This window comes from Taudactylus pleione, unplaced genomic scaffold (genome assembly GCF_031769625.1).
Source record: "Taudactylus pleione unplaced genomic scaffold, aTauple2 ptg000066l, whole genome shotgun sequence".
NCBI classification, from domain to species: domain Eukaryota; kingdom Metazoa; phylum Chordata; class Amphibia; order Anura; family Myobatrachidae; genus Taudactylus; species Taudactylus pleione.
Genome location: NW_028284468.1, coordinates 16,387,677 through 16,400,740, shown reverse-complemented (window position 1 = coordinate 16,400,740; position 13,064 = coordinate 16,387,677). Strand labels below are relative to the sequence as shown.

General features: G+C 41.4%; 1 protein-coding gene across 4 annotated transcripts in view; it reads left to right on the top strand.

The window, feature by feature from the left end:
- Window positions 1–13,064, top strand: part of LOC148534477 (ubiquitin carboxyl-terminal hydrolase 22-A) — a 143,966-nt gene that overhangs the window by 80,408 nt on the left and 50,494 nt on the right. For all 4 annotated transcript variants that reach the window (XM_088466690.1, XM_088466688.1, XM_088466689.1 and 1 more), the window contains exon 8: window positions 8,669–8,816. In XM_088466690.1, coding sequence (XP_088322816.1) covers window positions 8,669–8,816 — 148 coding nt within the window. The remainder of the gene's footprint in view (window positions 1–8,668; window positions 8,817–13,064) is intronic.

Here is a 13,064-nt window from a genome sequence, read left to right as displayed (position 1 = left end):
TGTTTGCCCTCTTTGGTTTTCATAAGAGGGGTTGGCCTGCCAACAAACAAACTGTTGCCCGTTGGCTTTGTTCTGTTATTCGTGAGGCTTATGTACAGGAAAGTTGACCTGTTCCAGCCTCTGTTAAGGCTCATTCCACTCGGTCTGTGGGTCCTTCTTGGGCTGTTGGACGTGGTGCCTCCGCGGTTCAGCTGTGCAAGGCAGCCACTTGGTCTTCCATTCAGACGTTTTTGAGGTTTTATGCGTTTCACACCTTTGCCTCTCAGGATGCATCCTTTGGGCGCAGGATTCTCCTTTCTGCACAGGAGCGTCCCCGCCCTTAGTTGAACTGCTTTGGGACATCCCCAATGTCAACCCTGTGGACCCCCTATGGACCCTGAAGTAGAAAACAAGAGATATGGTAAGAACTTACCTTCGTTACCTCTGTTTCTACGAAGTCCATAGGGTCCACAGGGCGCCCGCCCTGATGCACCTGGCTTCAAAAGGGCTGTGCTGCTGGTCACCGGTTTTCAGTCTCCCCTTTCTGTGAGTGTGGTTTTCTTGTGTGTTCCAGTCTTCCTTCTCTCTGTTTAGTCTCCTCCTCCGGCCTGGGCTACTTACCAACTGAGGTGCCTGTTGCTCGGGGGCGGGTATATAGAGGAGAATGGACCCAAGAGCATCCTGGGAGCAGCTAAAGCTTTACCTGCGTGGTGCCCGTGGATCCAGATCCAGCTATACCCCAAGGTCAACCCTGTGGACCCTATGGACTTCGTAGAAACAGAGATAACAAAGGTAAGTACTTACCATATCTCTTGTTTGGTGCTACAGTAGTTATTCTATGTGATAGGACCAGACTGCTTAGCCTTTTCTCTCCACACATAACATTGAGCCTTGGGCGCCCATGACCCTGTTACATGTTCACCGATTGTCCTTTCTTGGACTACTTTTGGTAGGTACTAACCACTACACATCAAAAACAAGACCTGTTATTTGGGGATGCTCTGACCCAGTCATCTAGTCATCACAATTTGGCCATTGTCAAAGTTGCTCATATCCTTACGTTTGCCCATTGTTCCTGCTCCCAACACATCAACTTCAAGAAGGGAGTATTCACTTGCTGCCTAATAAATCCAACCCCCTGGCAGGTGCCATTGTAATGAGATAGTCAACGTTATTCACTTAATCTGTCCGTGGTTCTAATGTTGTATCTGATCGGTGTATGGTGATCTTATAACAAAATGGTTGCCATTTAATGTCTGCTCCCAGAAGAGAGTCCTTTATCCTCTTATTCAGTTTACTTGTTTTTTTTTTTCATGGTGAACATATGAATACAGATATTTAATAATAATCACTGGTAATTGTGTTTATCACCTAAAGTCAGTTCAAAGTGCATTGTAAACGTGAAAACTGCCTGTGTTTCAGCGCATTATAGAAAACATGATAAAATGCATTACTTACTATGTAATTTCGTCAGGCTCATTCTTGCCAGGCATTTTATAGCTTAGTAGAGGACAAAACAGTATATTGCTGCTAACAAAATACACATGCACAAATGCGTGAAGACCTTTTGTTATTGGTATATTGAACTATTTTGTACACCGTTCGCTGAAGATTCAATATTTGCATCATTTTCAACTTTCAACCAAAAAAGAATAGCAACGGCTTAGAGGTGAAATTGAAATGTATAGATAGCTAACTTTCACCTCAACTCTTTAAAGAACACTGCCAATCCGACTGTCGGTTATATTGGTATAAACAGGAACTACATTTATACATCTAAAGCTGGGTACACACTTGGCAATATTTTGAACGATTTGCCCAGTATAATAAGCGGTGCGCGCTCTCTTGGAGTCGACAGCTGCATCGTCAGGTCGACCCTACATGCAGCTCAACTTGACAATGCGACTGACTCCCCCCATGCCGCGGGATGCGGCAGGGGCCCACATATAGGTTAATCGGCCACTGGATCGTCTAATGTGTAGTGGCCACCTGACATTTGTCCCGCTGGTTGTCGGCCATATCGCTGGGCTACACTCATCGTTTAGTGTGTACTCAGCTTAAGTCAGGGACAGGAGTATGGCCAAATCAAGGAATCTAATTCTGAAAGATTTTCTAAACAAATGGTAGCTCTGACGTTTAATAAAAGATAGCCTAGTACAGTGTTGGCTAACCTTGACACTCCAGCTGTTATGGAACTACATAACCCAGCATGCACTGCTACAGTTTTGCTATTAGGGCATGCTAAAACTGTGGCAGGGCATGCTGGGATATATAGTTCCACAACAGCTGGAGTGTCAAGGTTAGCCAACACTGGCCTAGTAGGTAATTCTCCTCTAGAGCAAAATCTTTTTCTTCTTCAGGGTCCATAGGGCTCCACAGGAAGACATTGGGGTGTAGGTGGGACCGGACACCCAACTGCAAAGCTTTTCAAGCCCAGGAATACCCCGCCCACAGGCTGAGGGCACTTCAGTTTCATTGATGTCCGGCAGGAGCTGGAACGCCATAATAGAGGGTTTGCATTAAGCAGCCTAAGCTTTAATATTATTTCATTTACTTTTAATTTATTTTTTTACAAACAGGCGAGCAGCAGCAGACTGTCCTCCTGACGTCTGTGCCTCTGCCCCATCACCCCTCCGTGGTGCCATAACACTAAGCCTGTGCTAGGTACTCCCGGCGGGGCACCGATGGGGACTAGCTAGCAGGCTCCCCGGACCCAATACTGCAGCCCGTAATCCAGGGGACAAGTAAGGTGGAACCCCGTTCACCGGGACCTGTGTCTTAGTGCAGTCTTGCCTCTGGTCTCAGGAGACAGACCGGAGACACTGATGTGGACACTGGCTCGCCCACTACTCCACTATACCACCGGGGCATAATGATACTGGCACAGAGGCATATTGTAAAGGCCAGGGGACCTGGTGGTTGTCAGCCAGAGGATAAGGCGCTCTCCTTGCAGCCCCTCCCCCAGTTCAGGGCGCCAATCCACTGCAGTCTTGGTGTTCCCTGAGCTGCTCCTCCCTCACCCTCCGCCCCCTCAGAGACGCGGGGCAGCCATTTTAGGCATAGCAGGTCTCTGGGAAATGCTGGGTCCAGTCTCTCTGTGTATACCGTTCCCACAGGCCAGCTTATAAAGTGCTATATCCTACCAGCCACTGTAGTCTGTGCAGTTGATTTTAGTGCCCATTGCAGACATGTAATGTTTTTTTCTGCGTTTGTATGTGACTTGTGCTAGCACTAATCCATTTTTCTACTATACCCTGACATACTAAGGTGTTGGGGATTCATAGTCCTCACACTTAAATAGCAGATGTGAGGTACAATCACATACTATATAGTGCTCTACACTGTACCATATTACACATACTGCAAGGTGTTCATTGCACTGTATAAGTCTGTGTATTCTTTCATTCTTGGGACTATGTCTGGCAGAGGAAAGAATAACAAGCAGCCTGATGCTGATGCTCCTACTCTGATAGCTGGGTAAGTCCTGCTCTGCAGGCTTAGCCACAGAGGACCTCATTCAGGATGGTCTCTGTATTAATTGTTATACAGGCCTAGGTCCATCAGCCCAGGTGTCTCTCTTTCAGGACCCACTTGTGGACCAATTGGCAGTCCCCGTGGTAGCTCCACCTATGGGATGGCCACAGCAGGTACCCTCTGCAAACACTTTGCCTCCCCCATGGATAGACAAGCTGTCTACCTCAGTACAGACTATGGCTAAAACCTTTACCTACTAAACGTACTATATCAACTTCCCAATCCACACAGTCGGATTCTGAGCTCTCATCTGGGGAGGCAGAAGACTCAGATCTCTCTGGCTCCATCTCAGGAGAAGAGGAGCCACCCTCTAAACTAAATATACCTGCTCTTGTGAGAGCTATTAAAACAATTCTACAAATAAAAAAGGATGACCCCACTCCTAAGAAAAAACATGCACTTTTTAAGCGACAAAAGGTTTTTACCTCACTCTGACCAGCTATCTGATCGCATGAGTGAAGCTTGGAATATGCCCGGTAAAAGGTTTCAAGTTCCAAAACGATTCAGTTCCTTTTACCCACTTCCAGCTACTGATTACTAAATGGGAAGTTCCTCCAATGGTGAACTCTCACGTAACACGTCTGGTTAAAATTGCCACCTTGCCCATTCATACTGGAACCTCCTTGAAGGAGACTACAGATATACGTATAGAAGCTTGTCATAAATCTATATACTCTCTTACAGGAGCTATTACTCGTCCTGCTCGGGCTACGGCCTTGGTGGCAAAAGCCATTGCAGGTTGGGCAGAGGCCCTAGAAGATACTTTTCCCCCTGATGCTTCAAGGGAATAGCTGTCTTACATATGTCTTGCATATCTCACATTAGAGATGCAGCCTCCTACTTGGGTGAAGCAGCTATGGATACGACTTTTCTGGCCTCCAGGATATCTGCCACTTTGGTAGTGGCCCGCCATATTCTTTGGCTACATTCCTGGAAAGCAGATTCAGAATCAAAACGGGCTCTAGAGTCTCTGCCTTATGCAGGAGACATTCTATTTGGTCCAGAATTGGATAAAATAGTGACTGCTTTGATGACTAACAAGACGGCGTTCCTGCCCTCTGCAAATAATACAAAGCCGTGGTCCTTTCGCCTTCAAAGAAAAGCAAAGGGTAAGTGCTTTCCACGGCAATAGACATCAGCCAAGGCTTCCATTATGGGCGCTTTTCATGTTGCTCCCCCCTTTTAATATTACATCAGGACTGGGCTTCCTTCTCAAGGTGGTTTCTTGCTTCCACATGAATTAGGAAATTGTGGTTCCGGCGTTTAGTCCACCAGACCTCTTGGCAGGTGAGACCTCTTTGGATGTGGTCCGTGCTCTGAAGATCCATGTGGACCGTACTACTTCCATCAGGAAATCTGACTTTGTCCTATATGGATTCAATAAAAAGGGATGGCCAGCTAACAGATTCTGGCCAGATGGATTCACATGACTATCTCAAAGGCTTACATGCAGACTGGCCTTCCTGTGTCGACTACAGTCTCTGCTCTGAACAGCTATGCAAGCTGGCCACCTGGTCTTCTGTCTACACCTTTCTTAGGTTTTATGCCTTTGATACAGTTGCCTCTCAGGATGCTTCCTTCGGGCGTAGGGTTCTATCAGCTCAAGAGTGTTCCCACCCTTGAACAACTGCTTTGGGACATCCCCAATGTCTCCCTGTGGAGTCCTATGGACCCTGAAGAAAAAAAGGAGTTATGGTAAAACTTACCTTCGTTAACACTTTCTTCGAAGTCCATAGGGTCCACAGGGCACCTGCCCTGACGCACCTGACGTCTGTGGGCTTCTCCTCTTGGTCACTTGTTTTCTTCTCTGTGTGAGTGTGTGATTCCTCAGTGTACCAGTCTTCCTTCTCTCCTGTCTGCCTTGGGCTTGTTAATAAAACTGCAGTGCCCTCAGGCTGTGGGCGAGGTATAGGGGGAAGGACCGGAATATCCTGGGATTGAAAAGCTATGCTGTTGGTGTTTGGTCCTCCAGGTTCCACCTACACTCCAATGTCTCCCTGTGGACCCTATGGACTAGTTAACGAAGGTAAGTTTTACCAAAACTCTCCTTTTTACATAATTCTCCCTGTTGATTTAATTTCTTGATAGAAAATACGTCTGTAAAGAATTGGTAATGCTATAATGTAACCATATAGTTACTCTCTGCATTCTTAAATATGTATTACCTCTATTTTTTATCAATGTTTACCCATACTTAATTTTACAGGCAGCTAGTTCAGGCTATGATATGCAGATAGCCAATCTTCATTTACAGTTTGTTATTGGTTTCACAGGTCTTCAGCATCCTGCATGGACCTCCAAACTATATGTAATAGTGCAGGTTTGTACTATGTTACCACATATAACACAAAATAAAAATAAATTTCATGGTTTGGGATGTATGTATATATCTGGCCTAGAAAAGTCGACTGCGATTACGATCCTTCCAACCTAGCAAGGACCCTCCCCTCCCACCCCACTTTAAATGAAATAAGAGGTAGTGGATGAGGACCAGTTTAAGATGTTTGAAAGTGAGCTGCTTTGGTCATGCTCTGGAACACTTCTCACCTACATTCTGTCATACGTTCACAAATAGCTGAGTGTTGGTCTTATGCTACTTGAGTCCATGAGAAAGGAGAAACTCCTAACCTGATTTGTGTGTGTGTGTATATATATATATATATATATATATATATATATATTATATAATATGTATATGTCCCATCTGGCAGCACTCCGTAGTAGAGAAAAAAATCACATCAGCCGTGCTTCACAGATCATAAGCAACGTTTCAGCGCTTTATTGCGCTTTTTTCAAGCTTAAAATACATTTATTTAAAATATCATGTATTTTAAGCTTGAACAAAGTGCAATAAAGCGCTGAAATGTTGCTTATGATCTGTGAAGCACGGCTGATGTGATTTTTTTTCTCAACTACGGAGTGCCGCCAGATGGGACATATTATCGGTTTGTATGTATATGCACACTGTGGATGGCACCCGGACTGTATTATGCATTTGATCTCATGAGTGCCGGAGTTTGGATGTATGTATGTATGCATGTATGTATGTATATGTATGTGTGTATATGTGTGTGTGTATGTGCCAATTGGATGTGGTTAAATAGGAGTTCTGTATTACGAGAGCTGTATTGCTACATGATACTGGCACTTGTAAAATGTAATTCCCTGATTAAATCACTGATTCATTTCACAACTGAATTTTATAATTTGTTTATGCCAGGCATGCATTATGCAATTATCTGCCCGATCGATCGCGACTGATCAGCGATGATCGGACAGTCTGGCATGAAAAATCTTCCAAAATGATCCGATTTGATCCAATCATTGCTTGGCGGCATCTGGCAGTGTAAGCACTGCCGCAGCCATCCACCAACATTTCCCCTGTTCCTTCACAGGACAGGAATGGGGAAATGTTTCCTCCCCAGGGGAGGAACCTAGATATTGTGGCCGTACACAATGTAGTATCTCAGTGTATGGCCACGATGTTGGGTTTCAGGCTTGTCAGATATTCGCTCTGACGGTGTTTGCCCAGCATTAGTGATAGTTGAACTTGCATCATGCAGGGATGGGAGGGAGTAAATGGAAGACATTATTTACTCCAGTGTTTTCATTTTGGGTGAACACAAGTAAATGGATCAAGCAGTATAGGGGAAAAATGTGCAGCAAAAGAGAATCCTGCTGAGTTTGCAATAAGACTATTCTAGACTCTCTTCTACAACTTCTCATTGTTGTGTTTGTGTGTTATAATACTTGCCTTTTTGTAGGACACTACTAGCCTTGGTGTATAGAGAGTACAATGCAGCATTTGGCTTTAAAACTGCTGCAACTTGATAACCCCCCTTGCAGTAGCCTCCTATTTTCCACATCCTGGCATCAATAAACACAGAAGTCTCTTCATTTAGTGCAGTACAGGTTGAGTCTCCCATATCCAAAATGCTTGGGACCAGGGGTATTTTGGATAATGGAATATTCTGTATTTTGGAATAATTGCATACCATAATGATATAGCTTGGGAATAGGAGACAAATATACACACACAATTCATTTATGTGTTATATACACCTTATACACACAGCCTGCAGGTAATTTTATACAATATTTTCAATAATTTTGTGGCTCAAACAAAGTTTTTGTGTACAGAAATTAAATTTATTTGTTTCATATAAACCTTATACACACAGCCTGAAGGTAATTTTATACAATATTTTTAATAATTTGTGCCTTAGACAAAGTTTGTGTACATTGAGCCATCAAAAATCAAAGGTTTCATTATCTGAGTCATGCCAAAAAATTCCGTATTTCGGAATATTTGGATATGGGAGACTCAACCTGTAGTTTAGTCTTTTTCTTTTTATGTTAAATTATTTGTCCTGTTGGGTTACCATATTCCTACACATTTTGTGTTTCATTCAAACACACAAGAAAAATTGCATTATTATTTTAAAGTGCAGATTTTCTTATGAAAATCTATATAATCCATCTTTTTGCTGTTTTGGAAACTGGGATAAATGCCAAAGCAAGAACCACAAAGTATATCTTGGCAATAGTTATAAATAAAAATGTCACACATTTGCTTATAGTTTACTCTTTTGCATTTGCAATGGAAAAGCATTTTTTGTCAATTTTGTGTAGGGTGTCTTCGCCGTGTTAGGAGAAATAGGCATATTGATGCTTTTTTTTTCTGAATGCAATGTCTTATAAAAAAGGTATCATTTAAGTAGGTTCTGCATGAATCGATACTGATATTCATGTTGGAAAGTCACCAGCCTGAAGTGTTTCAATATAGGTATAGCAGTGAAGGGGTTAAATTTTAGAAAATATGGTTTCAACACTGAGTGAAAAACTTCTGCGACAGTTCTGGTGTGCAAAGACAAGTAAATCAGTATAGGTTACCATCTTGTACAGTATATACAAATCCTTTTGTTTCTGGTTTTGTTCCACTTTATAGAATGAACTAAAGTAGATATTGCTTTTGTTTCTCACCCTCTGTCAAAAGGTTTGGAAAGGTGATAGCAGTACTCCCATCCTGGAGATGCCTTGGATACCCCTGAGATTTATTTCAGTTTAGGTCATTTGCCAAATGCATTCTATTTGCTGTTTTGTAACCAAATCATCGCAGACGTTTCACAATATTTCTTCTTTCTTTGGTTTCTAGTTCTACTCTGGGCACCGATCTCCACACATTCCATATAGGCTACTGCACCTTGTATGGACACATGCACGGCATTTAGCAGGGTACGAGCAACAGGATGCACATGAGTTTCTAATTGCTGCATTAGACGTACTGCACAGACATTGCAAAGGTGAGCATATGAAATATATACCCTCATGGCCATATCTGCCAATTTCATTTTAAATTTGTAAAAATATATTTGCTTAAAGCATTTTCTCTGTTCTGAAATGTTAATAAGCTTCACTTCAGTAAAATTGTTTCCATAAATGCTCTTTTTAACATTATGGTCACTAGTACCAAAATGACTGGTTCAATTTTGTCTGTTGAAACACATGCAATCCCAGTCTTTGTCCCATTCAGGAAAGGGGGAGAATCTCACTTGCATGAATGTGCTTGTTACATGGCAGAAATCAATATAAAGCAATGGTTCCCAAATTATTAGAGTATTCGCAATTATTTTTTTCCTGGTTATTAAATCCAATTTATTAGAAATCAGTGTGCATTCCATAGATTTATTCCAGCCTCAGCGTATAAAAAAAATCCAATAATTTATTCACTGGTGAATAAATTGTTGGATTTGTATACACTGAGATGGTAGAGTGCGTTCATTTCCCTGTGGAGAGCTGAAAAAAAAAAAAAATATATATATATATATATATATATAACACTCTTATTAGTGTATTACATTTTAGCCAAATACTATGACACCTGTATTTCTACTTAAGGTATAATATAAAAAATTGGAAGCTTGATTATACCAATTAAAGGACATGTATTATGGGAAATGAACCATTTATTCTAAATCTTACTTGTATGTATAACAGAATTTGGACAGCTGGGTCCAGGATGACACTTATTCTGGGTACACACCAGCCGATGTATACCCGGACGATATGTTAGCTCAACAGTCCAACATATCATACCGCCGGTACACATTGTGCGATCTAATGAACGATCTCTCATTCCGTCCTTCATTACCTGCAACATGCGATATCATCCAGCTGGAGCGAACAGGTAGTCCGTACACACTATGAGATCCGCACGAATTATGGTTCCAATCCACATCCGAACGATAGTTTGTCCAATGGATTGCATAGTGTGTAACTGGCTTTAGGCGACCAGATTGAGGGGTTGGATTCATTGTGCTGCCTAAAGAAATGTTAGGTAGTTAACTAGTTAAATATTGGCTCAGTTCTTGAAAAATTGCATTTGTGATGACACTAGGACATCTAAGATGAGATGGTGAAAGATTCAGAGTGTATAGATAGATTTGGGTATCATAAATATAGCGGTAATACAGATGGAAAACCAAAAGCATGTTTTAGCAAGTTACATGATTGAATAGAGAAAAGTAGAGGGTCTAAAGCTGAGTACCCACCTGGCCAACCCGCCGTCCTATCTAAAGATTGGTAAGTGCATAATATACAATTACCAGTATTTTCGGTGATATATCTGCCAGCAGAGCTATTTGAATATGCTCGTCCACTGGTGACGTTCTATTCAATGACTTTTGCAGACATATCGGGCTGTGTTGGTGGGTCGGACATACAGACAGCGAGATTAAATTATATATCTGCTAGATATATCGCTATCGGCTGTGCTGCAGGGCCGATCAGATATGTCTGTGAACAACGTCGTTCAGACAGATTTTGTGTACACCCCCACCGATGCACTACAGATATAGTGCCGTTTCAATGGAACGGGCGATATATCAGTCAGTGTGTACCCAGCTTAAGACTGAACCTGGTGCAACATATAAAGGAAGCTACTAGGAACTAGACTCCTAGGAAGAAACTAAATGGTTTTATAAGTAGGATACAAAACAGTGTAGAGCATTGTCCCGACGACCTAGGGAATGTAGAATTTGTTAAAGAAGTGAATGGTCGTCCATGTGAAATGCAGCAGAGAAGAAATGCAGAATTTGAAGCAAGTCGTGGTCTTTACATTCAGCACTGGTGAAATCATTGTTCACCTTAGTCAGTGCAGTATCTGAATTGTTGAGAATGAAAGCCTTGCTGATGATGGCTCTGTGTGGGTAAGAGTTGTAAGATATGACTAAAGTGAGAGTTGAGGTCAGCATAATTTTAGTTTATTTGTATCTTTGCAGAATAGGAGTTATAACTGCTTGCTTGAATATTGTAAGTATACCCGTGGAAAGAGAGAATACATGTGTTATTTAAGGCTGGGATGAGCACAAGAGAACATGATCATCTGATTTGTGAGGAAGTAGGGTTGAATAGATACCCAATTTTCATTTGTGGGATCAAATGAGAAGATGCAAGAGGGTACAGGAAAGGAATTGAGCAGGGTAATGTTGCTCAGGGAAGATAGTTGCAGGGATTGGTATAGGAGAGTTTTAACAAATATAAATGTATTAAAGAGGTGTTTAGCTTTAGAGCTTCGATGTGGAGATAAGAGATTGAAAGAGTATTTGGCATTGTCCAGAGCATTTTCGGTAAGTAGTATATTTGAGGAGGTCCATGAAAAGTAGAGAACATTTGCCAATATCACTTTGCTTTGTTAGAGGAATGGCGCAGCACAGGAAGAATTGGGGTTAGGTTAGTGAACTTTTTACACATCTCCCTGTTTTGAGGTATTATTAATCTTCGTAAAACAGAATATATAGTCATTATCAATAGTGAAGACTACTTGCAATTTATTAATTTTATTTTAGTTTGCCAAAGTGTATTTTAGATTTTTCATTCAGTAATCTACTTTTTTTTTTTTTAATTCTTCTACAGCATCTCTAAATGTGTGTTTTGTATTATTCATTTACTATATAAGAACATTATATGGTCTGTAAATAGGAGTGTTTTTTTTTTTTATTGCAAAGACACAACTGCACAGGCATTGACAAAATGCAGAAATACTATCCAAAACCAGTCCATCCTGAGAGATGGACCAGGGGTAGGCAACCTGTGGAACCCAGCATGCCCTGGCACAGTATTGCTGTTAAAACTAAGGGAGTGCCTTCTGAGATGTGTAGTTCCACAGCAACTGGAGTGCCACAGGTTGACTACCCAACAGTATTCTGTGGTTATTTTGGATGTCTGGAACTGCTTTTTGCACAGACTTATTGCATGTTTAGGCCTATCCTCGCTGCTCGTTCTCACATTTACTGGATACGGCACTTTAGTGGGTTATCTTCTGGTGGATTATGTGGCAGACCAAAAAAAAATAATCAAGTGGCTCTTGGTGGGGAGGTGGGCAGCTATTGAACAGCTGACTATTAGGACACTATACCTGTATTGACAAAACATTAGCAACACTCCCAAAATAATGTAATCTAGAAATTGACACACAAGGGCAAATTTACTAGATGGGAGTTCTGTTTAAGAAGTGATGTTGCCCATAGCAACCAATCGGACTCTATTCTCATTTATCTAGCACCTTCTTGAAGATAATACCTGGAATCTGGTTGCTATGGGCAACATCACTTCTTTACAGAACTCCCCTCTTAGTAAATTTATCCCAAAGTATGAAAAAATGGATATGGTGTGCATTTGACCCTATATGTTTTTGTTTTTTATCAGGTATATTTAAGTAGTAGTTAACAAAAATTCACAAATGGTGATTTTCAGACACACTTTTTTTTTTTTTCCTTCCTTTTTTTACACACACAACGTACATCACTGAAAAAAGCTTGTCCCTACATGCATTCCACTACTTTTGACATTTAGGCCATATTCAATTAGCGGTGAAAACGGATGTTTTTCGCCAAAAACTGCGATATTTTCACCAAAAAAACAGGCGAAAACGCAATTTGAGGAAAAAAACTGGAGAAAAGTTTTCTCCATCCCAGATCAGGCGAAAAAAAAGTGCAAAATCCCTATTTTTGGCTAAAAATGTGGGGATTTCTTTCAGAACCCTTTGGACAGCCCCCTAATGATACAATTAAGTAAGTTGCGCATTTTGGCAAAAAACGACCGCTGAAATTTCGGTCAAACTTTTTTTATTCTGTGAAAAATCTGTTTAACGTATTGGGGCTGGTATTTCAAATTTCCATAAGGATGTGTCAAGTGTTCTAAACATTGCACGTGGCTGGCACAGGCATTTTTTTAGCAGTTATAAAAAAACGCCTGCGCCAGCCACGTGCGATGTTTAAAACAATTGGCGCATCCTTATGGCCCTCTGAAATACCAGCCCCAATACATTAAACGCATCTTTTGTGGGGGAAAAAAAATTTTGACCGAAGTTTCAGCGGTTGTTTTTCGCCAAAGTGTGCAACTTACGATTTTTTTTTTCCGCTAAAGTATCATTAGGGGGCTGTCCAAAGTGTTCTGTAAGAAATCCCCACATTTTTACCCAAAAATTGGCATTTTGCTAATTTTTTCGCCTGCCCTAGGCTAGAGAAGTTTTTTTTCTCCAGTTCTAGGCA